Below are 27,797 nucleotides of genomic sequence, written 5' to 3'. Positions count from 1 at the left end.
GAGCTGAAATCAGTATTATCCAAGTTGGAGTTAATGCATTACAACATCCTGATTTATGCCCTGTACATCAGAGAACATAAAAGGAATGAGGGTTGTAGAAGCTCAGTTTTGAATCAATGGAAGGAAAAAGGAGCAGACAGGAATCCCTGGTTCCTCTGCTCTGGCAAACATGCCAGACTTGAAATAACAGTAATTTCACCTCAATTTTCCTATTATGCCATCTTCTAACTCTAAATATGGCTTCCAAACTCTAGCAGAAGTTCACAAAACTGCTTCCATCCACCACTTACAACACAGTTCTAGTTAAACTTAAAAACTGATTTGGCAAGTTTGAAGGATGCTGGGTTAGGTGTACTGTGTGGTCTGAATGTTCAGCAACACAAAGCTGCTATATACATTATTAACCTGGTCAGGTAGCTGGGCTGTCAGATTTATTTTCTGTATTGCTTAGTCAGTTTTATTCACATAGCAGAAAATATAATTTCTTTCCTGTTCATATAAAAGCACAAGTATGGATTGTATTTCCTTGCCATTTTAGACATACAAAGAAGAGAAATTAATGCATTACTTTACTTCTCTTTACAGAGTTTGTACATTTTACTTTGGCTAAGCAATAATCCATTGCTCTATCCATCACTGAGTTCTCTGATCTCTTAACTTCTGCTTTTGTGGTTTTGGTTAAGGTTTTTTAAAGATTTGGATGTATTTAGAAATGTAAGAGACAAAGTTCAGGAGCACTGCCATATAGGAAGATGAAAAAAAAAGGAACAGCAACTATTAAGAAGCTGCTGCAGTTCAGGTAGTTAAATGGCTAGCATCAAGAAAACAGTGGTATTGGAATGTCTGGAAAGGACATTCAAGGCTTGTGTTCCTTATTCTTAGAATGGCCGGCCCTGGATAAAACTGCTTCTTTATTCTTTATTGAGACAGCTTTTTTTAAAAATCAAATTATATTAATGAACATACACACACACACACACACACACACACACACACACGTATATTCTACATATTTATGGAACTGTGTAGAAAAGAATATGGTAAAGGATTCCACAGAGGCTCTCTGCTGAACATCTTTTATGATAAGCTTGCATATAAGAGCAGAATGCTGGACACAATGTTCTCCAAATAAGCCATTAAAGCTACTTCACTTGCTCTCCAGACTGAGTTTCTGGAGAATGACAATTACATTACATCCATTTTGGGCAAGAGAAGAAAGGAGAGGAGAGGAAAAGGAAAAAAGGAGAGGAAAAAAAGGGAGAAGGAAAACACAAAGTGCCAATCTGTTCCCTCTCTGGCCCTGCCTTCATAGGTATTACTATTTGTCCTAGTTGTGAGAAACAAAAGGTAATATTCAGTAATTGCACATACCTTATTTGTGGCATCAATAAATTTGACTCCCTTGTAAGAGACAGACAGGACAATAGTTGGTACTTTCTTCATTTGTTCTGTAGACTTCTGAAATCAAAACGAAGATACTATTATTCTTAGAGTTGTGTTGCATTGCAATAACAGTGCTTTCTTCTTCTGATTAAATACCTAAGTTAAATAAATATTTTACTTTTTCTTCAGCCAGTTGTGCTCTGGGTTTATGCTATCTTGTAGTTACAAAACTAAAATAATTTTAAGTTTGTTGTGAGGGTAGTAAAAATTCTACTTTTTTTTTCTATCACAATGGGAAGAGAATAAAGTAACTTTTCCAGGATTAAAAAGACCAGTCATGCAACCAGTGTTTCCCAAAACATGTGTGTTTAGGACATCTATCTAATAAATCTACTGCTGCCTCCCTCCCCTTCTCCTGCCCTTCCCAGCTGTAAGAATCAACAGGACAATACCTCTTGTAGTACCATTTCTTTGCTGCAATTAGTTGTTATTTAGAAATATTTCCCTGTTTTTCCCTTCTTTGCAGCTGTATTTGTGCCATGAGGTATCCTTGCAGCCCGCCAGGCCTGCCAGTCAATCTGTCAGCCCAGTGCTGTATCTTGTCAGTCTGGCTGTCTGCACTTCCAGTGCAGCTGCTACGGGAAGCTGCTTTACACATGAATTAGCACTGAGGCTTATTCTGCATTCCCTCAGTGCCAGGTTCTCCTACCTACAGTTCATGCCCTCCTATAAGATTGTTTTTCCTTTTATGCTAGTCTACTTCTGTGTGCCTTCTGCGTGATGCACACAGCAAACATATTTCCCACTGAACAGACTGGGAAAATATTTGGGGCAGATTTAAGTTCTCTGCAGAAAAAAAAAGTTCTTTGGTTTACGGATAAAATTTACTAGAACAACCTCAAAACTAAAAAAACAAAACTCCCAAATTTGGCATAATAGTTTATAACTGATTTGAATTTTTTTAAGGTTGACAACAATGATGGACTAGACTATTCTACACATTAGACTATTCTATAGTAACATTCAGAAAATGCTTATTTATGGGATTATCTGCAAACAATCAGAGAGATCAGTCAAATATTTTCCTGAGAGGAAATGAACTATTGACAGTTACAGGTAAACATGAAGCAACATCAGCACACAGAAGGAGAGTGTAAACACACTGAGAAGTCTAGAACTGGCACATAGGAAGATCATTAAAGCAGCTGAACAAAAGTAACAGTGGTGGCTTTGTATTATTCAAAAAAAGCCCACAGAAGCAGAGATAGAACCTTGAAAACACAAACTGTAACTAAAAAATATGTTTGAAAAAATAGGCAATGCTAACACTAGAGAGCATATAAAATAAACAGAAACTTAAAACAAAAAACCCCCCTGTGATCTTGTCTCCTTATTGGCTCTCGATCCTCCCAGAATCAAACAAGGCTCCATTTCTGTCAGCATAAAATTCAAAGCTACAGATCCAGCTATGTTCTGCAATTAGTGTCCATGCAGGCTAAGACCTCATATTAAAGTTTCAAGGAGAGCCCCACCCATCTGTGTAACAGAGAGGATTGTTGGATCTCTCTGTATCAAATGACTTGAGACTTGAGACAACAATCAAGTGTCAATTTACCCCATAGAAAATTCCTTTCACCCAGAATGCTCGCCACTTTTGAAAAATGAAAGCTTAAATGATAAAACTTCTTGAAGAATTTTAACAAATTCTGAAGAAAGACACTAATCTGATTTGCATGCCTCTGAACTTAGTGGAGTGGTATCCCTACCAAAAGTAGAGCAGGCAGCTACCTGTGCGTGTATGTGTGTCACTTTAACAGATCTTTAAACACATCTTTTCATAAAATTCAATTTCAATGCACAGAAAGCATGACAGTGACTGTACAGAACCTGCAGTACATACATCTGTCAGAATAACAAGCAATAAACCCCATCTATGCTCATACTAGACAAAATAGTCACAAATATGACAATATCACTTTAATCGTTTGGTGGGGCAGCAATCATTCGCCTTTTGTCCTTTCAATTTAGTCCAACACCTACACACAAGAGAGCTTTCTTTTCTATTTTGATTATTGTATTTACCTTCATTGCCTTCTTAACAGCAAAATTCCTTTTTTCCAACATGCTATACAAACACAGGTACTAAGTTCACATATTTTAGTTTTTCAGTATAATTCCCATTGTCTGGTATTTGCCATAAAGGTGAAGCATCCTGTTGGCCAGGCCACATTGTATTCATTACCTCTTTCCTCTAGACCTTTAGTTTGTAACTTAATCATCTTCATCTGCTCCACATTCACCTGGGTTTGTCTTGACCAGACCTGACCTCTAGTATTTAATCAGGGTTGCAAACTGCCAGAAGACTGTCTCTGAGTGAAACAGTTCATCAAGATGCTATTAAATTACAGCTGGAAAATTAGGAAACAAATCGGAGACTGATGGACATTTGTAATTTATTAAGCCAAACCATCTCAGCTGGTAAGGAGCACAGGTTATTCCTCATCAGCTTGCAAACCATACAAACCCCAGGATTTGTGCTGGAAGGTGCTCTACGCTGCAGTCCAGTGTAGAATCTGGGGTAACAATTCTGCACTTGTACTCTCATTGAAACAAACAGCTGGGCAGTAGAATAACATCCTTTGTTATTACAACAGTGCCATGAAGAAAAACATGCAGCTCTATTCCCTGGCTGGACTCTTAGTGATACAGTAACTGAGGTCCACCAGATAATTATTATTTCCAAGCAGTCTCCAGGCTTCAACAGTTTTACGTTGTCATGGTGAGCTCACACTATTTGCTTGTTGTTCCTTTCTTTTTAATGAAGGAGTTGTCTGCCAGAATGAATTCAGAGATACGGTATGAATACCTTTTGCTCAGGCCCTGTAGGTGCTTTGGCTCTGAATTCTAGGATGCTGAGATGAAGTCCCACAGATTTCTTGGTCAGACATTTCACACCTCTGTGCAGGCCAAGTGGGCATCTCTGCCCATGTCTGTGCCCAGAATCTGAGAAGAAGGTGGGACACAGGAGTCAGTATTCCCTTTCCTCAGGCTTTTCACATTCTAGCCACTGTACCAACTCCATGAGGACACAATGAGATGACAAAATATTCTTGTCCATCTGGTGTCTCTATGGGAAGCATATGGACTTGAGCCAAAGTTATAGGAGCCACAGCTAAAGGCTGGCGTTGGATGTCATGTGCATGCTGACATATGGTCTCATGCTCCAAGGCATGTTCATACCATAGTAGCAGGATTAGATTTCATCTCACAAAGAAGTAATCATAGTGACAGGACACTGTCTTTGGGCAACTGCTCACTAGCCTGGAACTGGTCATAGTTCCTATAAACTCCATTGTTTGTGACTGTTACCGGCTCTTCATTTCAATACACTTCTTTAGGAGAATCACCTGGGTGAACAGCAAGCCTATTCCAGGCTCCTTGCCAGTGCCTGTGCTGATCAGCTGGTCACCTACGTCAGGACAGATGTGCATGCCCCATCTCCATGGGTGCCCTGCTCCTGCAGGCAGGAGCCTCTGTGCTGCACAGGCTGCACTGCCAGAGAGACTGAGCTTTGGTGCACCTCTGAAATCCTTGCTGCCAGACAGGTAAATGACTACGTGAAAGCAGGCCATGTATAATTCAAGAACCGTAAAACAGGCTTGTGTGCATACACAGCAAGATAGAAGAAAGTAACACCATCCTAAATCTAATGTGACATATGTGCAGCTTCCCCAGACTTCTCAAAAGACACAGAGCATCTTTCTCTTCAGAACAAGGAACATCTGGAGTACCAGTCTTGTCTGTATTTTGATGCAGTTGCTGCAATGAAGCTGCTTCATCCCCTCAGCACCCACAATGTAGATCAGCTGAGTGGAAGAAGGTAGAAGGTACCCTCTGCATGACTACCTGGTTACCACAGTGACTGCTTTTACAACAAAGGTCTGAACTTAAGACTGTTCTGAGTTTGCATCTGAACCCACTGCTGCCATTATGTAGGACAGTGGCAAAACCCTGCATAGGCTTGGACAGTGCTGGTCCCAATTTCTCCTTTTGAAATGGGTCACAAGGAGATGCAAGAGCAGTGGTGCTAGAGAGAGCAAGAGAGGGAGTGCAATCTCGCATCTCATCTTGTTCATGGGTTTTCTTTAGTTTCACTGAAAAAAAAATCACTCTCCTATCCAGAGCCTAAACTTATTTTCATTTTATAGTAGTACTACAAATTGTCTTAAGTAGGTAAAACATTTCCACTTGCATATTGATTTTGAGTTAAAGGCTGTGCAGGACTTCTAGACATTCATTTAGAATACAAAATAAAATCCAACTAATTTGAGATCCACCCTGCCAGCATGCCTAACAAATCTAGGTAGTTAACAATGACTTAAGAGGCAGAGGACTTAATAAAGTAATATAAACTAGCGGCTACTGTAATCACAAACCTATTCTCAGCGATCCCCTACATTGGACAGACACGAGTCGAATGAGCCTGAGGTGGGTTCTCTGTCGACACTAACTTGATTCTTTGCCCTTCATTTCCTCCTCCCATTCGTCATCGTAGGCCTCACACTATTTTTAAAAAGCAAATACAAAACCTGCAACCCTGAAGGGCCTTTAACCTTTTCAAGACAGGATTGTACCTCAATACCTTATTCTATGCATTAATTATTCTATGTATTGCTTCAACAATACATAGAATAATTCAACACCTTTGAATGCTCCTGCAGTGTACAAACAAACCATGGTATCTCTGAGCACACACCCACACAAAGCAGCTGAATAAGAAATTCAGAAACACACATAGAATGGTGTCCAAGTAAGATGTTAACAAATTCCCTTGATATACTGTAGCACATGGTGTAACACAGCCCCCTCTGAAAATCTTTCATCTCATTTATTTATTTTCTGCCAAGAGGAAAGGGAATACACTGGTACTTCTACTTTGCCATGTTGACCACTTCAATATACTTATACATGCATTTATAACTGGATTACTCAGCTTTCATACAGTGGCCAAAATAAAACAGATTTACTTTTAGGTTTATATGTAATTATATTTGATATTGCAAAGACACAGGAAAGAAATATTATTCAGCTATGACAAGTCACTAACAACCTCATACATAAATAAATTCCAAGTAAAAGTTTATGAGCCTGTAAAATCTTAAGTCTTCATCTTGGCTTTCTACTTTTGCAAATGAATCTTCAGCCCTATATAGATTTTTAATATCGATATGAACACTCTAGCTGGCAACTCTATCCAATTATGTATTGGAATTCACTTCCTTATAAGAATCTGAATATTTTCCCAAACTGGTAGCAACTGTTAATTCTAAATGGCATCAGACTGCACATTTTAAAACATGTGTTAGTACCACCTACTATCATACCAGTAAGTCTGGTATTTATTTAAGGCTTATGAAACTTTACTAAATAGTTCACAGAATCAGTGAAATCTCAGTTGGAAGGGAACCAGAAGAATAACTGAATCCAATCCAACTCCTGGCCCTAGAGAGGGCCACCCCCAAAAGTTACACCCTGTGCCTGAGAGTGTGGCCCAAACCCTTCTTGAGCTCTGTGGGGCCGGTGCTGTGACCACTGCCCTGGCGAGCTGTTCCAGTGCCCAGACACCCTCTGGGTGAAGAATCTATTTCTAATACCCAACCTAAACCTCCCCTGACACAACTTCAGGCCATTCCCTTGTGTCCTGTCACTGATCACCACAGAAAAGAGATCAGTGCCTGCCCCTCCTCTTCCCATCATGAGGAAGTTGCAGAGTGCCATGCAGGAGCCGCCCTCAGTCTCCTCTTCTCCAGGCTGAACAGATTAAGTGTCCTCAGCTGCTCCTCATAAGGTTTCCCCTCAAGGCCCTTCAACATTCTCATGGCCCTCCTTTGGATGCTATCTTACAGCTTTATTTCCTTCTCATAGCATGGTGCCCAAAACTGCACACAGGACTCAAGGTGAGGCTGCACCAGCGCAGAGTAAAGTGGGACAATCATCTCCCTTGACCAGCTGGGGAAGAGGAGCTTGAGTGAATCACTTTGACAAGATCATGCAGGAGATGAAACTGAAATAAAAGTTTTAAGTCCACACATGACCAGTAAGTTTCGAAGCCAATTTACCTTTTAAGAAAGGCAAATTTACATACAATTATACAATCTGCCTTTTAACAAATACTTACTAACTTCTCTCTGTCCAAAAAGTTTAAAAATGCATTACTGACATAATTTAACACTTGGAATAAAACTACATCTGCAATCCTCGTGGTACAAAACTCTTTACTGCTCTCCAGTTAGTGGATGCCTCCAAGCTACATTGTTAATATGAACATTGCACCTGGGGTAATGCACCTAGTTGAGAGGGAGATATTTTTTTCTTTTGCGATATCTCTGAGCATTCCTCTGCATTCCAACTGCCCTTGAGATTCCTTTCAGCCAGAATTCAAAGACATACAATTCTCTGAACACATGGTACAGCATGATGTGGATGTGCATAGAGACTGAATGTTCATAAGATCTTCCACCACTATTTATTTTTTCCTTTTGAGTAAGATCCATGTGCCTGTTCCACTGTAGACCCTCTGAAAGCAGCGGCCACACAAGAGAGAGGCAGAGCTACAAGTCTCCAAAGAGCAGAGACTGAAGAGTCTAAATCCCAAAATAGTGTTTGATGCTGACATGGTATTTGCCCAGGGAGTTTCACCAGGAGACATATGCAGACTTCTACTTTTGGAGGAAAAATGAAACAGAGATTGAAAAACAAGAAAGGGTTTAGCAGAAACAAGGAGACTGCCATCTAAACTCGGTTCCTTCCTTACATAAGAAGAAATGAAAGGAGGAAGAAAGGCCCCAGATGCTGCCTGTTTTCAGTGAGTCAACTCTGCCTCACTTTCCAGAGATAAGAGAATCAGATCTTATAGCAACTCCAACTTTGACATTTTGGTCTTAAGTCAGCAAGACATTTCACCTGCTTTGTGAACAGAATTATATTGCTGGTTCCTCAGAATTTTGACCTGAAATTTAAAAACCTATTCCTAGCAAGAAAATATTTAAAAAGAAATATAATAGTCAGGAAGGTGGCAGGATCCCAGAACCAAATTTAAGTTCCCTTCTGCGGCAGTAAATATTTGCCTGGTTTAGACAGTTCAGTTGGTGTATGCAACATCAGTGATTTAACAGAGCTGCTAAGAAAGAATCTACCTTGTTGCTGTGCTCATGCCAGTAAGTATAAAACAATCCCCTTCCCACCTGTCAAGGAATTCTGATGTGTAAATGCCAAATTAAGTCTTCTGTAGAGAACAAGTATCTTTCTAGATCAAATTAACTTTAACCCTTGCCTTTATTTTGATGCAAACACATCTTATTCTCCCTTCCTGTTCCTATGATAAATTGCAATGAAGGCACCGATCTGATTGAAAACTCAACTTGCAGTATTTTCTATTTCACAATGAAAAAAATGAACTCTTAATTTCTTGAAGGCATCTCTCAAATATAATTAATAAATCTATTCTGGCCAGGAAGGCAAGGTTTAATCTCCAAGTAGGAAAGGTCAGTTTATGGTGGGTGGAAATGGAGATAAGGAGACAGTGCTGTCCACTAGAGAGAGAGTTTGTGAGAGAAAATAGCTGGAAACAAATAAGAAACTGCAAAATATAAAGGAGTGCAAATATATTAATAGAAAAGTGAAGTTCTTGACAAATATCCATAATTTTGTGTGGTTACATGATTCTGCAGTTTGGATGGGGGAAAAAAACCAGGTATAACCTTGACGCCAGTGTTGAGCTCCAGCTATTGCATCTGCATGACTTTCCCCAAACAAATCCATCATCTGCCCTGCTAGAGCACATTGCTGCACAATGCTGAGAAGCACAGTGGATTTCCAAGAAGAGTTATTAAGGTAAAGGTTCCCAGGTCTTTTTTGTTGTCGCTCTTTTGTTTTGTTCCTTTTTTTAAAATTATTATTATTCTTGATGGGTTTTTTTTACATTATAGAAGATTGAGGCTCTCCTTTTACTTTTAAGCTATAAGAAGGAGGCTGCTGTAAGCCTCTCTGCAAAGAGACACAAGGGATATCCACATGACACTTCCCTGGAGAACCAAAACCATCAATTGCAATAATTGAAAGCCCTGGGAGCGTCTACAACTAACAGTGAGGGATCTGCAGTCAGCAAACATGTCATTTTTGTTGTTTCCCTGTATTTATAAATGATTAAGGAAGATCAAGATTTTTTTCACTGATACACTTCTTTCATCCTTGTGCACCTGCTGACTGCAAGACATTCAGTGAATGTCAACATTTTTGAGAGCAACATTAAGTTAAAGATGGAGAATCAAAAGCCACACTGACAGAAAAATTAGATACCTAATTGCATACATTCTCCATAAAGCCATTATGTGGCTGAGTCCAGAAAGATTAAAAAAAATTGTGGGGAGTGACCTCCACCTGGTACAAGTTTATATGTGACATACTGACCCAATACCCAACGTTTCAGATTGCAGCAGGCTATAGTTTTGCAATATGTGCATGGAATAACAAATAAAATACCAGAATAAAAAAATGTTGTTCTATCACAATAGTAAACCCTATGTAAAGGTCTTGCTGATTCTAGAGACACTGGACAAGTGTAAAGAATTCAGTACCTGAGAGCCAGACAAATAATACATTCAACTTTTCACTTCTCTTTCTTGTAAGTGAAATGTACCTTTCAATACATTTAAAGTAAAATGTAACTATAACAGAAACCAGCTTTTCAATGACAACCCAAGGTTACTTAAATACAGCAACGAACATCACAGCAAAATTTCAGGATGACTTTGGACAACCTGGACTCCCAATTCACTGACAAAAACTTTTAGGAGACATCCAGAGAGAAAAAGCTTTGGAAAAATATACATTTTTCTCACTGGGAAACAGGCTAAAATAATAATTTGTTCCCATTAAGTCAAACATTTTTGCTTTTGACTTGAATAGGAACATGATTAAAAGGATACATAGAAAGAATAGACGAAATCCTGATTAAAAACTGCTTTATTCAAATATCTTTGCAATGAAAAAAACCTCAAACCACAAAATAAACACTCTCACAGAACAATTTTTTCAAAAGAGAATGTACAAAACAAATGTACATAAAACCCCATCACACTATTATATAAGTATCCTGTATGGCACTATAGAAAACTAGTGCAACTGCACTATTTATATAGGAAATGTGTATTTTAAATTAAATCTGTTTTCAAACACTTAGTTTTTTCAGTTGTATAATTTTAATTGGCCAAAGTTATTACTTATAGAAATATATATTAAAATGCCTATAAATTATTTAGAGTGCCTTTTTTGATGTTAAGTCTCCTAGTTCAGTCAGAAAACTTACTGAAGTTGTCATATGCTACTAGAGTGCCAAATTCTGCCCTAATTTCTGAACATGCATATGCCTAAAGAATCAAACTGCTAAGCCTGACAGTTTGAAAACTGGATTGGAAGATGGCATGCCTGCAGGCTCTATTAATTCCCCAGAACACGTGTACGTGATTGTAGATCCCCCTGTGTCAAATTGTTGGGGTTTTTTTCAGAGGAGTTTAAGCCCAGGTAAGGAATGATTAGCATGTAATTAGCTGAAAAGCCTCAGATCTTCAGGCAGTCTATAATTGTGAATTACTGCCAGCCCTTAGCTAAACCAGCTTGTATGGAAGTCTGTGTGCTGCACACATGTAACCAGCAGGAAATGGTTGTCTGATTGCATGAATTTTACACATCTTCCAGCTTTCTGGTCTGAATGTCACCTCTTGTGCTCAGAGACATCTTGCATAAGAGACTCATGATACACAGAAGAAAAGATTTTGCTCATTCATCTGGGTAATTGTACAGGTTTGGTAGATTAGCAAACAATTATTTTCTTCATTAATTAGTCATGTCAGCCCATGATATGTTCACCATTGCTGGGAACAGGTGTATTCTTATTACAACTACAGCTGGGAATAAATCAGACTATGGCTTGTTTTGCATTTCCAGCAGCAATGTTTCTTGGAGATAGACTACTGTAATTTTCTACAAACCAGTATCAGGCCAAAGAGCCACAGAAAAACATATTCTTAACAGTCTGAAGGAAACCTAGTTTCTTTTCCACCATGAGATGAAAGTGAGTTAGACCCCATTTCACCCTTTAATCAAAAAGCATATAAGTAACTAACAATTAAAGGAAATACTCATGTGAGTAAAAATTATCCATAGGATTATGTAACTGTTGGATTAGCCCATATGTAAAAACCAATATGCTTGGTAACATGTTAAATATTTACTACTACATGTTTAACATTGAAAATTCAATCTAGATTATCATATAAAAGCTATAAATTCTGTTTATAAAACAATTGAATATGGGCATGCTTAATTGTGTGGACAGTACTTTGAAACATACTCAAAGATTCATGAGAAACATAACACAAACCTTTGGGGTTTTTTGTTAGATACAACATGCAAAATAAAAAATTCTCTTTAAATTTTGGTATTACTTCAAATTAAGATATAAAACAGAATAGATTCCCTATTGAATATCAATGTAAAAGCAAGGAAAGGAAAAGGGTAACAGTACATTACAAAAACAAAAAGGGTACAGCCCAAGCAATCACAGTTATTTAATACTATTACAACAGAGAAGGAATAGGTTTACAAACTTACCCTCATCTTTGCACATGCATCCTGTGTTGACTCTGTGCCTCTTAACTCTTTTACCAGCATAGAACCTAAATACTAGAACAGAAATCCATTGCACTTAGATTAACTGAAATTCCAGAACCAACAAACATTTGCAGAAATGCACAAAAAAATGCTTTAAAAAACTACTGGTAGCAATCTATTTCCTAATGTATTGCTTTAGATCTTTCTTACTCTGCAGTTCTTTGACAAATCATTTAAACTAATATGTTAATCAACCCATGAAACAAGAATGCACAGCAACAAGTGTATTGAATCAGCTGGAGCATTTGAAACAATACCTGAAAGTCTTCTAGCTTATCATTTTAGTTACTGAAACAACAAATACTACAGATTCCATCTTAAAAAAAACCATTTGATTATAAAATGGAGAATTTGCTTTTTTTAGCTGCCATCTGCCAAACTCCTATTGTTATGTGTGCAGTCATGTGGATGAGAAGGCCAGCAGTGATCTTAACCTCGGTGTAGTCAATCTGAAACTAATTTATGTGCAAACAGAGCCCGATGTCAGCAAAGAGAGACAATAAATCTGCACTATAACTAGCTTAAACCATTATTTTTTGCTAAGGAAAGGCTGCCCCTGAACCATTATTTTGAAGCCCTTAGTGATCTGGAGGAGGCTGTGTGAGAGGAAGCAGCAGGGTGCTGTGTCCTGGCTCAGCGCACCGGGAGGAACACCTGGCAGGAGCCTGCTCATCTCCAGGGCTAACAAGGCAGGCAGTGCCTCAGTGACACAGCCCTGTGCTACAGGCTCCCCCTCACTGTGTCACTTGTTGGCACACCCAGTCTGAGCCCTCCTGCAGCCTGACAGCAGCCTCTGCTCCCCTGAGGTCTCAGCACCCCCTGCACCGTGGCTGGGATTGAGCTGGCTGCATCATCCCTGCCATTCCCACCTAGCAGAGAGGGGCCTTGTTACAGCTACCTGGGCTGAACCAAAGCCACACCATGCTCTGCATCTCTCCTGCAGGTGCCACAGGCCTGCTTACCTGTGGGTGTGTGTGTGTGTGCCCTTAGAGCTGCTAATTTCTGTATGATGTCACATGCAAGTCAGGCTTAACTGAGCAGAGAGCACAGCAAGGCCCCTCTCACCTGCTCTTCCCCAGACACAGAGGAGTCTCTCTCTGTACTCTCACTGCAGCACAAGGCCATGGCTTCTCTTAAGTCTCCAATTCTAAGTGAGCAACGTGGGAGCTGAAGATAAGCCATGCCACTGTGAGAGTATGGTAGGTAGGCTGCAGGAGGAGAGAAAGCACTGTGGAAGGAGGCACCTTCCAGAGGATGCTGCAACCCACCACTGCTGACCTGTCTCACTCTACCAGAATGTCTCCTCTTGGAAACAGCCTAAACTGACCCAACCAGATGGTGAACCAGCTTCAGCTTAGACAAGAACCTATCAAAATGAACTTCAGTTACAGATGAAGCAAGCTGGAACTGAACACAAAGTGTACTGGTTCAGTTCTCTGGTCTCCTGACCTAAACTGAGATATTTTCTTTAAAGACTTCAGTTTACACTGTGTACAGCAGGAGTCTCTGACCTGCAAGAAAATGCATAAATATTTCAATGTAGACAGTAGCCAACACAGCAATTAGTGAGAAACACTTTATAGGGCATTATAAATGGGCCAGTGAGCAACATCAACACTACCAGATAAGCACAAGCATAAAGGAATGAATGAAGGGCATTCCTAGAGGACTGCAGATGTGAAAGATTCATAAGCTGAGCAGCTGTGAGTCCAGCTGGGGCCTTGCTGGTGATGTGAATAAGGCTTTGGGCATTAATTTGATGGGACAGAGTGATGTTGCCCTTGAAGAAAAACAACATATTTAAAGCAAACTCTGAAATTAGAAGAGTAAACAAAACCATATTGAACTTAACTGTATTTTTCTCTGAATCCTGCTGTCTGACACATCTGGAATCTTTAGCCTTCTCTGGGCAGATTGCAATTAATGTCTTCAGTTTTTTGGTTGGTTGGTTGGATGGTTGGGTGTCTTTTGTTTTGCTTTGGGGGTTGTTTTTTTTTTCTCTCATTTTTCTAGAGACTACAGTAAAACAAATTGTTTTTTCCTTGAAAGCTACTAGTTGGTCAGGCACCAGGGTAAAAAAGCAGTGCTTTTTGCTTAAGGCAGAAGAGGAAGAAAGAGAAGAGAAGGAGAGCACCTGTCCCATCTGCACAGCAGCAAAAAGCCTCAGCTGAAGGCATTCAGAAATGCTTCCCAAGATGGACTGTGGAATAGACACACAAATCACAGCAGTACCATCCAATTTAGTTGTCAGAAAAATCCGAAACTCTTGGAAGAAATTTTGCTTCCTTTTGACTTTCTGTGCTTTTGGAAACAGCCCTTCTCAAACACCCAGGGCATGTGGGAGCAATACAGAGAGCATCCAACAGTTTAAGTGATTGATGTGACATAGAGTGAAAGCTACCCCAATTATAACTTAAAGCTGAGGTCAATACAGCTCAAGGAGCTGAAACAAAGGGGTGACACATGGTCCTTAGGAAAGGAAGGTCTTTCCTTAATCACCACTAACTTGGATATTCCTGGTCATTCCAGCTTCATTTCTTTAATGATCCATCTTCCAATCTACTACAAAGGTAACATTAGATTATGAATTTACTGCTGGATCATGCAAAAAGAGAAAAGGCACTCGAGGTAGACATGTTCACTTCACTGAAAACTATGAAAAATATTTAAAGAACTAGAAGTTGCTAACCTTCCTTTCAATCTGAGGTGAGCAAGGAGGTTTTGAACAGTAGGAGAACAAGACTGAGAGCAGATAAGATGGTCCTTGACCATCGTGCCGAGGAAGACAGAGGTTCTAGTACTGTCCAGGGATGACCACTGCATGCGTGGCAATTTTTAACCCCATGAGGGTCTGATGGAAGATACAGATGTTCTTCAGAAAGACAGGTCTGTAACACTCCTTCTGCCCCTCCTCAGAGGGAGCCAGGCTCTGTCTCACCTGCTTTTAGCCTCTAATTCCTTTCCAGATATGCTTTAAATCCGACCCAGCAACTTCCAACTGTTCCCTAAAATGCAGCATTATTTAGTGAACAGAGCATTATCCTAAAAAGCACCAAAGATCCAAGGCCCTTCAAGTGAAGAGGATCTCAACCCCACGTCCTGGACCAGCAGTTAACACCCAGCTATCATCCTAAACTCACTGTAACTACTGAGCCCCTTGGTACATAAGCCAGCCATAAGGTGGCCACCTCCAGAGAGGACACAGAGGGGGCTGGCAGGCACCTTCAGCAGCTTCAACAATGCTTTCCAGCAGAGTCAGAAGGGGAAATGCAAGCATTTAAAAAGGTGGGCTGAGATACCTCTTCAGCTCCCCAGAAGCTCCAGTCCCCCCACCCTGGTGACAGGGAACTCAAGATTTCAGAGAACTGTTTTTCATTAAAAAAACCACCTTCCAATGACTCTCTGTACTGCAGGAGACCTTTCTCTCCTCCACAAACATTTATAACAGCTAGAGAAGACTAATTGTCTTTAGTTGCAGAGGGAAGCTCTATTTTTCCAGGGATGGGAAGTGGTAACTGCCTGCAGCCACATGGAAGTAAAAATAAGTATTTTTGCCCCGATGGAACTGACTGCTAGTGGTACTTCAAGCAGCCATCAGGTTGGAAGAGGTCTGAATGTGCCCTTGTTACATAGACAAAAAACACTCAGGACCCTCACTTCCTTTTTGTCTGTTGAGGGTGGGACCCTCACCTCCTTTTTCTCTATTTCCTTTCCCTAAAACACCTGTATAAAACTCGAGTGAGGTAACACTTTAACTGCTGTGCACACAGCATCAAGGTAGGTATGAGGTAGGTATGCTTTATTATTCTTCCATAACTACTGGACAGGGATTTGTAAGAAATGAAAAGTAGGGGTCCTTGCTCTCACTGTCACTTCAACAACACTTACCCACTTACTCATAGTGCCCTTTCTCTAACACTAATGCCACATGGACTGCAATGTATCACACAATTCATAGCAAAAAGGTACCGTGCATCCTTGTTTCTCATTTATTACGATTACAGTATTTCAGAAGTAGTGACCTGTCTCTCTAAAAGTGACTGAAAAAATATTATAAATGAAAGTAAAACACAACAGCCTATCAAAATCCAAGTTTAATATATCTACCCCAAATCAAAGCACTAAATTTATCAACACTTACAAAGGCTTTATAATCGCATGACTGGAAGATGAGTTTCTCTGGATGATGTTGCCAATATTGTACAGGCGTTGATGCTGTGGCTTCATTTGGAGGTCGTAAGGTAATTGAAGGCTCTCCCCAGTCTCCTGTCTGAAAATCACAGTTGTTCAAGATGTAAGAGTATGAGCAGGAAAATTCACTATAAAGTAGCCCTCCACTGTTGTGCTCAATTAACAAGGATTTATTTTCTACACACAGAGCCATGTTACTAAAATAAGGGAACACAACTCCTACAACATTTTTCATGATTTAATTTATAATCCAAAGTCATCTACTGTAGTGTTTAATGAGGCTTTAATTAAATCTCTTTGCTTTGAGAATAAAATCATTAGGCACCGGAAATGTTCCCTAAAAACAAGTGTTTACAATACATATATGAGGATGAGAGCACTTGAAAAAAATCATGAGATGCACAAAAATGCCTTTCACAATTTCTGCTATGTGTTTTACAAGATTTTCTGCACAGTTAATACACCTTCCATTATCCAGCTCATATAACCAATAACTAACTTTCCTAAATGGCTAAATAACACAGACTTTGCTTTGATCTGAAGACTTATTATACATTCTTCAAACACATGAGGCATTCTTTAATCTCTTCATGAATATTTACTTTGATCACCTTCTCTTGATGCCTCATTGTGGAGGCACTAACATTGTCCTTCCACATTCATCATTCTCATTGATACAGCAGATTGCCTTTCTGAGCTGTCCTCTCCCCTCTTTCCTCAAAGCCCTCAGAGAACATGGGTAGGAGTGCAGTTTGCTGCCAAATCTCTTGGCAGCACACTTTTCTTCCCTCCAAAAGAGCCAATGCAGGCATCAGTGCAGGAATGTCCCCAGCCTGGCAGCTGGTCTAGGTCTCACTTGCCGCTGTATTTTGGGTCATGGCTCCATAGGACCTGAACTGACCTCTCCTTAGGGGCTCCTTCTACCTTGCAAGGTCCATGCATGAACTCACTTTAGCTGAAAATGACCCATGCATGGACTTCTCCTCTTCCTAAGCCCTCCTCCCTTTGCCACCACTCTCACTTCTCTCCTATCCTTTCTCGTCTGGACTGCCACTCAAACCCCCTCTTCTCACAACCCTGTCTTTTTGCAATTACACTTGTCCTTCCTGATCTTCCTTATTCCTTATCCTGCCCCATTCTTCTCTCCCAAACTATTTTACCCTCTCCTACATGACAATTTCAGTTTGGCTTATGCTACTTCTTTCTTTACCTACACTTATCTCTGTGTATTTTCTATATATGTCATATTGTTAAAATATATGTTGAAACTGACAAGGAATTGTTATCAGCATTTCACACAGAACATGGATAGAAGTTTAGACTTTTACAGCAAAAAGAAGTTAAGCATCAAAAACACACGAAAAAAACCTTATTGAAGACATTCAAAGTCTTGCCATCTATCACAACTTACTAATTAAGTCAAGACAGAGTAAACAAAACAAGTACATCATTTCATGTGTCACAAAATAACAAAATGACACACATTTGCACAGCTCTGCAATGAAAAGCAAGAGATAAATCTGGAAACATCAACATTACCCTGCCAACATGGCAAATTCAAGCAAGAGAACATCATAAAACAAGTCAAACCTAGTTAGTTACTGTTGGCACCATTAGCAAATCTACCAATTACACAGTAGTGTAATTTCTGTTTTGCCTAGTTAAGTTGCTTATATGCCATGGATATGACTTCAGCATGAGATGTTGAAAGGAAAGCAGCAGGAGCAATTGCTCCAATTTTTGGCAGTTTGTATCCACGAAAGTGAATCCTTCTGGCCGCTAATGCATAAAAAATTTCTATCTTATTTAATCTGAAGGGGGAATTTGATTTCTTTACAAGGCAGCTCTTCTCATAAAATAAGATTTCCATCATATTACAAGGGGCAAGGATCTGCATCCTTATTAGTGGAGTCTGTCTTTCACAACAAGAGAAGATGGATTGCACCCATGACAAATTCTCACAGTGTGCTCGGCTGCCTCTTATGAACTGTTCAAGGCCACAGCTAATAGACCACTTGATTTAGTTCTTCTTTTCCCCCTAATAAAGACACACTCCTGCATGTTCTGTGTAGGGAAGCAGAGCTCAGGAGGTACATCCTGGCCATTTAGCAAAAGGTTCCTATGTGGACAGGGAGGAAATTCAGGACAGAAAAGCTACAAAAGTTCATCTTTTGACCGCTGGTTTCTCTGCCAAGGAAGCACAGGGATGGCCATGAGGCAGGACCAGAAATCCTACTGAACAAGTGACCAGGGGTAGTGCTCCAAACCCTTCTGTTGCACTGCTCAGCAGGTGGCTTCCCTCACATGCAGGAAAGGGACAGCACTGGCAAATTAAGCAGGGTACATGAAGAGTAAAGTGAGTACATAATTTTACAGTTTGTTTCCCTTTTGCACATTAAGCATGAAAAGTACAGAGAACTGCATTGTTTCTGCCTGTAAATAAAGGGCAGGAAAAGGGGAACAATGATTACCTCTTGTTTTGGCTCAATTTGATAAAGAAATGAGAAATAATCTTCAACCAGGCTAATAAAACTTGTGTATGAGACACTTAGAGCAGGACCATGTGGAGACCATGTTTGTATCCACTGAATGCTCTATAAATACAATCATCTCACTACCTACTCCTTTTAAATTAGACAAAACAGAATTGCCAAGATTGCTATACATATCTCTAGGATGTTCTAAACATGCTATAGAGCTGAGGTTAGGGGAATGCAGACATTCAGGATTTCTGCTGTTCCTGACAGACCACTGCCCCTGGAGGCCTTTCATGTACTTCCATGTGTCTTGTAGAGGAAGCAGTTACTAAGACAAGTTTATAAAATTAAACACATAGATATAGATTATTATGATGGATGGAGAAGTATTATAAATAGGCAAAATTTTCTTTTACAGCTGTATCATTGGTGTTTTTTTCATGTTCAGCAGAAGTGGCTCCCGATTTCCTTTCCTTTTGTTTCTTACCAAACTCCTTAGACTTTTAAACAGTACTACTGTTAGTATTCATAACTTATTTAGACTGAGTTGTAACAGGGTAGTCTCCAAAGCCTAGATCCATGAAGATGTTTAGAAGTGTAATTCCTATTACATATTCCCTATGCAATTTCCTTTCCTTTCCTTTCCTTTCCTTTCCTTTCCTTTCCTTTCCTTTCCTTTCCTTTCCTTTCCTTTCCTTTCCTTTCCTTTCCTTTCCTTTCCTTTCCTTTCCTTTCCTTTCCTTTCCTTTCCTTTCCTTTCCTTTCCTTTCCTTTCCTTTCCTTTCCTTTCCTCTTTTCTTTTTTAATTTTTTTTTTTTTTAATGTAGGGAAGAAATGCTTTTAAACAAGATTTAGAGAGCTAAATAAATCTGTGTCTAAAAACCTCACCAAGAGTAAAGGGAGTTTCTCAGCTGACTGGCTCTAGTCAGATAGTGAAATTCTGAGATTTAGGATGAGATGATGACAGCTAACATCAGGTAAAATACAAAACAGGACCATCTTTGACCTAGAGAAGACTCAAAATCACAAGGCTCGAGTTGGGGTAGAAAAATATTAATTACTAATAGTCCTAAATCTGAGGAGCTGATGTGGAACAATTTATGGGTGATATATTGAGATTCAAGTCCTTCATAAGCACCTAATACACTTTTCAAGCAGTACAGAAACGTTAATAAATTGCAGTGCAAGACCAACTATAATGTTTGATTTAAGTTTTAAAAATAGATATGATAGGATAAGGATTTGCTGGTTTGAATATTTAATTTGCAATTATAAGAAATAATCAAACATTTAAGCTTATGTATTTTTTATGACACAATATACGGATGGAGATATTTATCTCTCTGATGAAGTAGAAAGGCAAGAGATAATTTCTTCCTCATCTAACTTTACAGCTCATCAGACAGCTGTGCAATTTATCACATGGATTTTTCTGTACTGCCTGTGGTTTAGTATTCTAACCTCCCTATGACTTTAGCCAGCACCTTTCCTCTCTTTGGCATCAGCTAACTTGAAAAAGAAGATCTTTTGCTCCACATTTTGCAGATAAATTATTTATAATCAGAAAATGGTCTCAAGGCAGGTGTCAGAGAGGTAAGGATTCAATCCTATTGCAATGACAACTTTTAATAGCCTTGGAGACCAATACCTTGTGCTCTTGCAGTGTTTACTAACCCCAAAAATGGGCAGATGTGCAATTCTCAGTGCTCTGGAGAGGGTTGGATGCTTGATGTCAAATGAGCTAGAGAAACAGACTACAGCTATTATTTTCTCTACAATTTTTTGTACAATTGCTGCACATTTTCCTATCTCTTCCATTCTCTGAGAAGTGTATTTGACTCATATTAAAGGCACCTGGATGCAGAGATAGTTGCAGATAAGAAGTAACCTCAATAAATCTATAAAAATCTAACACCTCCCTCGTCTTTTTATAAAAATGTCACGTTAAAAAATCTCCGTGCTAAATGGAAGAAAAAGCCAAGAAGGCCTGGTTTTGAGTGGTTTGAATGTAGTTATTTTTAACAAGGAGCACATCTTATAACTTTTCACCTGTTAAGCCTTATGCCTGGTTATGGTAACGTGTATTAGTTACCATGACAACAACAAATTGGAGCACACATGGATAAAACAGTTCTGGCTGAAAAATTTATAATTCTTTCCTGTAAAAATTTTAAATGTTCTGCAGACCAGCCGAATCCTCATTATTTGCTTGTGTTCTAAATCCTAGAGGAAGACAATTTCTTTAGCTCCTAAAATATTTGGCTTTGAAATAATGGAAACAGGTTCATGGTGTACTTCAGATTCAAAATACTTCTGATGCTCGGTGGCCAATATGACCCCTCTCTAGCAGAAATGTTCCAAGGAGGCATGACAGAATGGGGAGAAATCTACAGCTGCTCTCGAGTACTTTGCTGAACAACTGGCTGCCGTCCTTACCACACTGCAGCGTGCATCACCAGGTTTGCTCTCACGTGCACAGCGCTCGTGACTGCCACTGAAGTGGTGACAAAAACAGGGCACCATGAGCCCAACTCCCCCAAAGGGCCTCTGCCGAGGCAGTGTGCAACCTCAGCTGGGCAAAGCCTCCAGACCGACACAGGGAGAGCAGTAGGACACACGGCGGGGGCCAAACTGTGCAAACCGAGCTGTTCACACGGTTTCCCGCTTCGGAAGAGAGAGCGAACAGAAACACGAGGACCAGAATCCAAAGCTGCCCCGGGCCAGCCGGCTGCTGGCTGTGCCCCCGTCCCGCTGGCACGCACACACGGAGCCGACACATGGCAGCCACACGGCAGGACACACGGACGGAGGGACGCGCGCACACACGGCCCCGCATGGGGCCCACGAGGTACGGACTGCTCCTCGCTTCAGCGACACGACACCCGAGATAACACCACGGCAACAGACTGTACATCCAGAGAGGGACAACACAGCCATTCATCACTGTATCTTACATTATGGACCTGATGGATCGAGGAGAAAGGATATCCTGCATTCTGGTTGGTCCAGATCTCACAGACCGAAGACTGCTAATATAAACAGAAAACTGTATCTCATCTTGTAAATAGTAATGCACTGCAACTGCCAAAAGGCAAGAATAATTAGGAAAAGGCTTGCAATAAAACTAAAGAAGGAAGCAAAACAGTTGTAAAAAGTAATTCTATTATTTATTGGCTGACAAAATATTTTTGGACTGACAGAAAAGAAACATAGCTTATTCAGAGACTTTAGAAGAGGTTTCAGACTGTGAGTACAAGAAAACAATTTAGTCAGAAGCACTAATGATGTAGATATAAAGTTATGCAAGCATAAATAGAAACTGCCTAGAGCAGAAGAAATATTGGTTACTTTCAGTTTTTGGCAGGGAAGAAGTTTGAAGTCAACATCCCAAGTAAGTTTTGAGACTTAAATCTCTCTCTGTTGGAGACATTCACAGGGAGAAAGGAAGGGAAAAATCTGGCAACACGATTAACAGGAGAAATACATTTTCTTTATAACAATTACCAGAAATGAATGCATTGCAATTTAGTGAAGCAGCTGCCCACCATCTCCTTCCAACAACAGTCCCTTTGCACACTAAGATACAGATAATATTACCTTTGGCACTGACCATGACCCCTGTGTGTAGACGCAAGGTTTCAGCCTACCCTCTACATTATCGTACAGAGAATCTGTAGTAGCAAAGCAAAGTAAGCATGTTGTAGCATCTCTAGCAAAAGCAGCAGAGCTAGGCAAGCACAGCATTCACCAGCATCCTTTATATATTTCCTTGTTTGGACAATCATCAATAAAGCATCTGTGGCACCTCAGCAAAAGCTAACATTTTACAGTAGCCAGGCAACTAAAACAAAGCATCAGACATAGGATCTGCCCACGCTATCTTCAGCAGGCAGCAACAAAAGGCAATAAACAGACATGAAAAATGCAACTGCAGCATCCAGAAGAGATAGCAATTAATATTTCAGTAATTTAACAACATCAAGAACGTGCATTGCTGGGTTCTGTCAGCAGCAGTAGGAATTTAGCACTAATGCTCAAATCAACCTGAAGAAGTGCAAGTCTTCTCAAAATATGACTCTTGCTCTTACCTTTTGTAGCCTGTACCCTGGCTGATGACAGAACAAGTTACCACTTCTATATACTGTCAGGGAAGCCTGGCATCCTCTGGACTGACTACAGAGTGCTGCCAGACACCTGCTGGCTGTCTAATGTTGTTAATTGTCCCTTACTTCCTTCATCATCTGAAATGCATGAGCACACAACCCTTCCTTCAGCTTCAATCATTTTAATACTTTCACATATGTGGTTAATTCCACCTCCCTCATCTTGTTTTCCAAGTTCTTTGCTTCTATTTCCTGATGTGCAGGGCTCTACATTTTGATAGCATTAGCTAATTAAAATTTTGACTTTTTTTCAGTCTTCTATGTCATCCCCTGCAACTTGCTAGTCCTCCTCCATGTGATGAACACATAGTCTCAGTGCAAGATCAGCAGCAAAACACTGCTGCAGCTTCTTCTGCTGTGCCATCCTTAGGACACTGCACTAGTGGTTACCAATGACTTTTTCTGTGTATGTCAAGAAAACTGACTTCTGGATGTTCTGGCCATACCCCATCACTGTGATGCCTATATCTGTTTGCCTCAGGTGGGGAAGATTCCTGAATAGGAATCCATGGCAGAAGATTGTGCCTCTGCTTTGCAAGAGAAGAGCAAAGAGAAGGCATTTCCATGCTGGTGCAGCATGCCCAAACATCTGGTCATCAAGGTGGTCAAGGTAGTGAAGAAAACCGACGGCACTGCTATTTGTACATGCCGAGGTACCAAAAGCAGGAGGGGATGCAGCAGGATACTGCATGCTGGCAGATGTTTGATTTCTGCCCAGCACTGGCAAGGGCTTGCCATGATGCTGCCACATTGTGCAGCCGCTTCTCAGCACCATGATATTCTTGAGACAGAAGTATGCTCTTAAATGGTGCCCCTCTCAAGGACTTGCCTTTAGGGACTGGCATGGGGCCTCAGCCAGCTCAGCCCTTCAGCTGCCCCAGTGCTAACTCAGGGACAGGGAACCCTGCAGCACTTGTGTGCCCAGTCTTCAAGTTGCTCCATTTAAAAAGAGGGCAGTGAATGAATCCTCTCTTACACATGTCAGTGGTACCCATCCGGCCCCTCCCTCCCCAGCCCATCTTGTCCCAAATGGAAAGTAGTGTGCAAGTCTCTGCTTCAAGAACTGTTCAAGTGAACTTCCCCCAACAAAAAGATTTACCTTCAGAATTACAGGCTTAAAGGATTTAGGCTTAAGTGAAACCATTTTTAAATACAATCCACAATAAATCAAGCAGACCAGCAGAGACTGAGAATTTCCCACAACTCCACAAATGCCCAGTCAGAAGGATAGCAGTGCAAAATTCATTACTCAGTTTTGCTTTCATTAATGTTTGAATGACTAAGGTACTGAAATGCAGTGCAGATGGAACATTAATTTATGGATGGTAATGAATTCAGATTCAGAAATCAACCTTTTCCTTGCACCATTGTAGAAATATTTAGCATTTACTATATACATAGTTTATATCTTTAAAGTACTTAAATTTTTTAATGAAATACCCAGGAGAAGTACCTAAAGTTGCATATCCCTGTGGTGGAGGGGAGGGAACCAACGCAAGGAAAAAGGTTAAGTGATTATCAGAGGCCAAAAAATAGGCAGTAGAAAGAAGAATGTGGATTAGGCTTCAAACACTCACAACTTTCAGCTCCCAAAACATATGCTCTCAAAAAAACCCTAAAGAATTCAATCTGTGCATACATTTCCACCACAGTAAACACAAATACACTTGGGCATCCAATACCACTGACACAGAGGTTCTGTGGAAAGAGTTTAACAAAGAACATTTTCCTAAGTAATATGGCAAAGAAGAGCAAAACAATAGCATCATCTATTGCCTGATTAGTATCAAATATGCCATTATCTTAATACTTCCCAAAAGATAAATGCTTACCAGTAAGGTCACAGCAAGACTCTGCTATCATATTCTCTTTGTGGTGTCCCATGCATAAAAGGTTGCCCTGTCTAGTCACGGTGGAACACAACTCTGACAAGCAGGAGGGGCAAAAAGGGTGAAAAGAATTATCCAGGGAAAACTTTAGGCTTCCTCCTTATAGACTAGGAAAACATGGCTGATAATCTGAAGAAAGAAAGTAACCATAAGACTGATCATAGAAATCATATGCTTTCTAAGGAGAGGAAGGTGGCAGAAAAGAATACCTGGACAGCACACACAGGAGCAGCAGGAGCCAAGTGGAGGGCAGTCCAGACGTATTCATGACAGCTCAATGAGTTTCACTCAATGACACGTTAGGAGATGTTAAAGATTTACCTAAATTAGGAGTAACTATCCTTGAAAATTCACAGAAGATACTAAAGCACCAAAGAAAGGCTAAAAGAGTATTTAAGATGGGAGAAAAGGAAGGTTCAGAAGGTTACAGCCAGCCTAACTGCAGGGACCAGTAAGTGACTAGAAAAGTTTAAAAATCCAGTTACCATCCCCTGGTTTTCATGACCTTCTGGCATTGCTCCTGGCCATCTGAAATAAACACTCAGGAATATATGTATGCATGTGTATATTTATATCTATGCATACATTATTGAGAATAACAAAGAAAAAGTTAGTATTTCCTGCCATGTGCTACCAAGACAGTTTCTATGCACCAAGAAAAATTCAAGATGTTCACAACAAGGTCCTTCATTATGAATCATCTGAGATCAAATTTCCTTCCTGTGTTGGAAAACTGGCCAATTAAACCAGCAGCAGCAAGGAGAAGTACAGCAAGACTTGGGCACTGTGTGACTCCTGATGCAGCATGTTTCAAGGATGATTATTGGTATTTAAGCACAAATGGACTGAACATGTTGAGGCAATCTGCAAGGACCTGCTCCATGCTGTGGCTTGGAGGAGTGCCAGTGCTCTCTAAGGAGGATTCTGAAGTGAGGGACTTCTCGGAATGGGGTAAGAACTGAAAACAGGTCTGATGACCTACAGATCAGTCAGATGAAATTTAGTAGGATTACACAGAGAAATACAAGAGCAAATAAATTAGCAAAGTGATTTAGGTTAGGGGAAGTCAAAAAAGATCTGAAAGTTTCAGTATACTTCAAATTAGATAGAGCAGTCTTTCAACAGAATAAGGGTATAAATCACAGGCTAATTCATGCTGCAAGGAAGCTCAGGAAAGCTCCACTCCAACTGCAGCTCAAACCAGGAGCATCTGTGAGATGAGACCAGATTTCTCAGGGCTTCATCCTGTCATGTCTTGAAAACCTCAAGGACAGACTCTGTGAACAACCTGTCCCCCTGCTTTCCTGTCCATATGGAGAGAAAGCTCCTCGTGGTGTCCAGAGTCCCTCTTTCAGTTTTAGTACCCAAAGCCACGTCTTCTCCAGCCAGCCATGGTTGTTCAGACTCTCCTCAGAGGGCAACTGCTTCAGGTCCCAGCCATCTCAGTGGCCCTTTGCTGAATTTACTTCTCCCATATGAAAAACCTCAGGTATTTAATAAAACTAGATGCTGCATCCCTGAATGTTCTCAAAGCTCTGGGAAGAGCTTGCCTTACTAGCAGAAATAACTGCAAATTCTCCTTCCCAAAAAAAACCCCAAAAAAACAAAAAAACAAATCTTCAGAGATTTAGAGTGAAATTTGTAATTTGTATTTCTTTTAGAGAAGCAGAAACTTAAAATATCACTTCCTATTAGAAGAATTACACACTGTGCAGCAGTGTATTTCTTCTGCTGCTCCTGAAAATACTTTACATGAAAATTTCCAGACAACATCTGGGCCCCTAGGACTGGCTCTCTTGCAGGCAAGAAGTGGGTGATGGGTGAGCTCCTCCTCATTGACATGACCCCTTCTGCTGGTTCTGCCAGCTTCCAGTGTATCCCAGCCTCTTAGCCTTGCAGAGAGGATACAAAGTTCTGGACAAACACCAATGAAGTTTATCAGACTATAGGTATCGACCTTTCTGCAAAAAAAAAATACCTCCAAACAACAAAAATGCTCTGTCAGAAAAGCACCCCAAACTCTAAGTACAGCTTTTTTCCAGCAGATCAAAAATGTAAAAGTTAGGTATTAAAATTCAGTTTTCATAAAATCTTTTCAATGTAGACCTTCTAGATCACAAGAGCGAGTGTGAAAAGCAGTAAATTAATAAAGAACGTTTGTCCCTTTTCTGGTGTGGTATTTACAGCTAAAGTCTGGATCATTAATACTGAATACAGAAGAGGCTTTCTCAATTCCATTTGCTGAAGCAGCTCGTAGGTATGATCCACCCCACATGAATTCAGTTCTAAAATATTAGCTTCTGTAACATTCTTGAAAAATTTCTCTCTCTCTATTCAGACAGAAATTAAGAAGACTTCTTACAATGTCTTTATCGGTTTACTTGTCCATTGCCCAGAGAAATATTGGGTATCCATCCATGGAAGTGTTCAAGGCCATGCTGGATGGGGCTTTGAGAAACCTGCTCTAGTGGGAGGTGTCCCTGCCCAGAGCAGGGAGGTTGGAACTAGATGATCCAACTCAGTGATGGTTCTGATTCTATGAAATACACAATTCGCAAGGGATCTATGGAAGAAAATGAGCTGAAATTCACAGATCAAGATACAGCCATCTATGGTGTTTGCATCTGTGTGAATTACAACTGCCAGCAATAGATGTAGTTAAGCATTTTTCTTTTGATGTTAAATTGAAGGTCGTCACAGTTCAGTCATCTTTTCATATTAAAAATATAATGCACCAAAAATATGAACCTCAGGGAATTTTGTTTGGATTTTACTTTTTTTTTTAAATAGCTGTCTATCTATCCTCCCAACATAAACTATTTTATGCTTACAAAAAAAAGGAAAAAAGTAGCCTAAGAAGTAACAAGAGAATGAATCTAGATGACCACATTTCTGTATTTATTGCTTCATAAATCAACAAGTAAAGAATTCTGTTATTTCATGAGTAATTTCAACTATACCTT

At 40.1% G+C, this 27,797-nt stretch overlaps 1 protein-coding gene across 13 annotated transcripts in view; it reads right to left on the bottom strand.

The window, feature by feature from the left end:
• ANKS1B (ankyrin repeat and sterile alpha motif domain containing 1B) overlaps positions 1 to 27,797 on the bottom strand; it is a 408,171-nt gene that overhangs the window by 11,096 nt on the left and 369,278 nt on the right. For 7 of the 13 annotated variants that reach the window (XM_071423209.1, XM_071423211.1, XM_071423207.1 and 4 more), the window contains 4 exons: positions 21,737 to 21,811; positions 16,256 to 16,384; positions 12,055 to 12,126; positions 1,372 to 1,458 (listed from right to left, as the gene is read on the bottom strand). In XM_071423209.1, coding sequence (XP_071279310.1) covers positions 1,372 to 1,458; positions 12,055 to 12,126; positions 16,256 to 16,384; positions 21,737 to 21,811 — 363 coding nt within the window. The remainder of the gene's footprint in view (positions 1 to 1,371; positions 1,459 to 12,054; positions 12,127 to 16,255; positions 16,385 to 21,736; positions 21,812 to 27,797) is intronic. The other 6 variants (XM_071423208.1, XM_071423219.1, XM_071423216.1 and 3 more) reach the window with 3 other exon arrangements.

The sequence above is a fragment of the Agelaius tricolor genome, unplaced genomic scaffold, assembly GCF_023055355.1.
Source record: "Agelaius tricolor isolate 1412-34295 unplaced genomic scaffold, bAgeTri1.0.p SCAF_3, whole genome shotgun sequence".
Lineage (NCBI taxonomy): Eukaryota > Metazoa > Chordata > Aves > Passeriformes > Icteridae > Agelaius > Agelaius tricolor.
The sequence above is the reverse complement of the archived record's forward strand: the minus strand, read 5'-3'. Positions and strand labels throughout refer to the sequence as shown.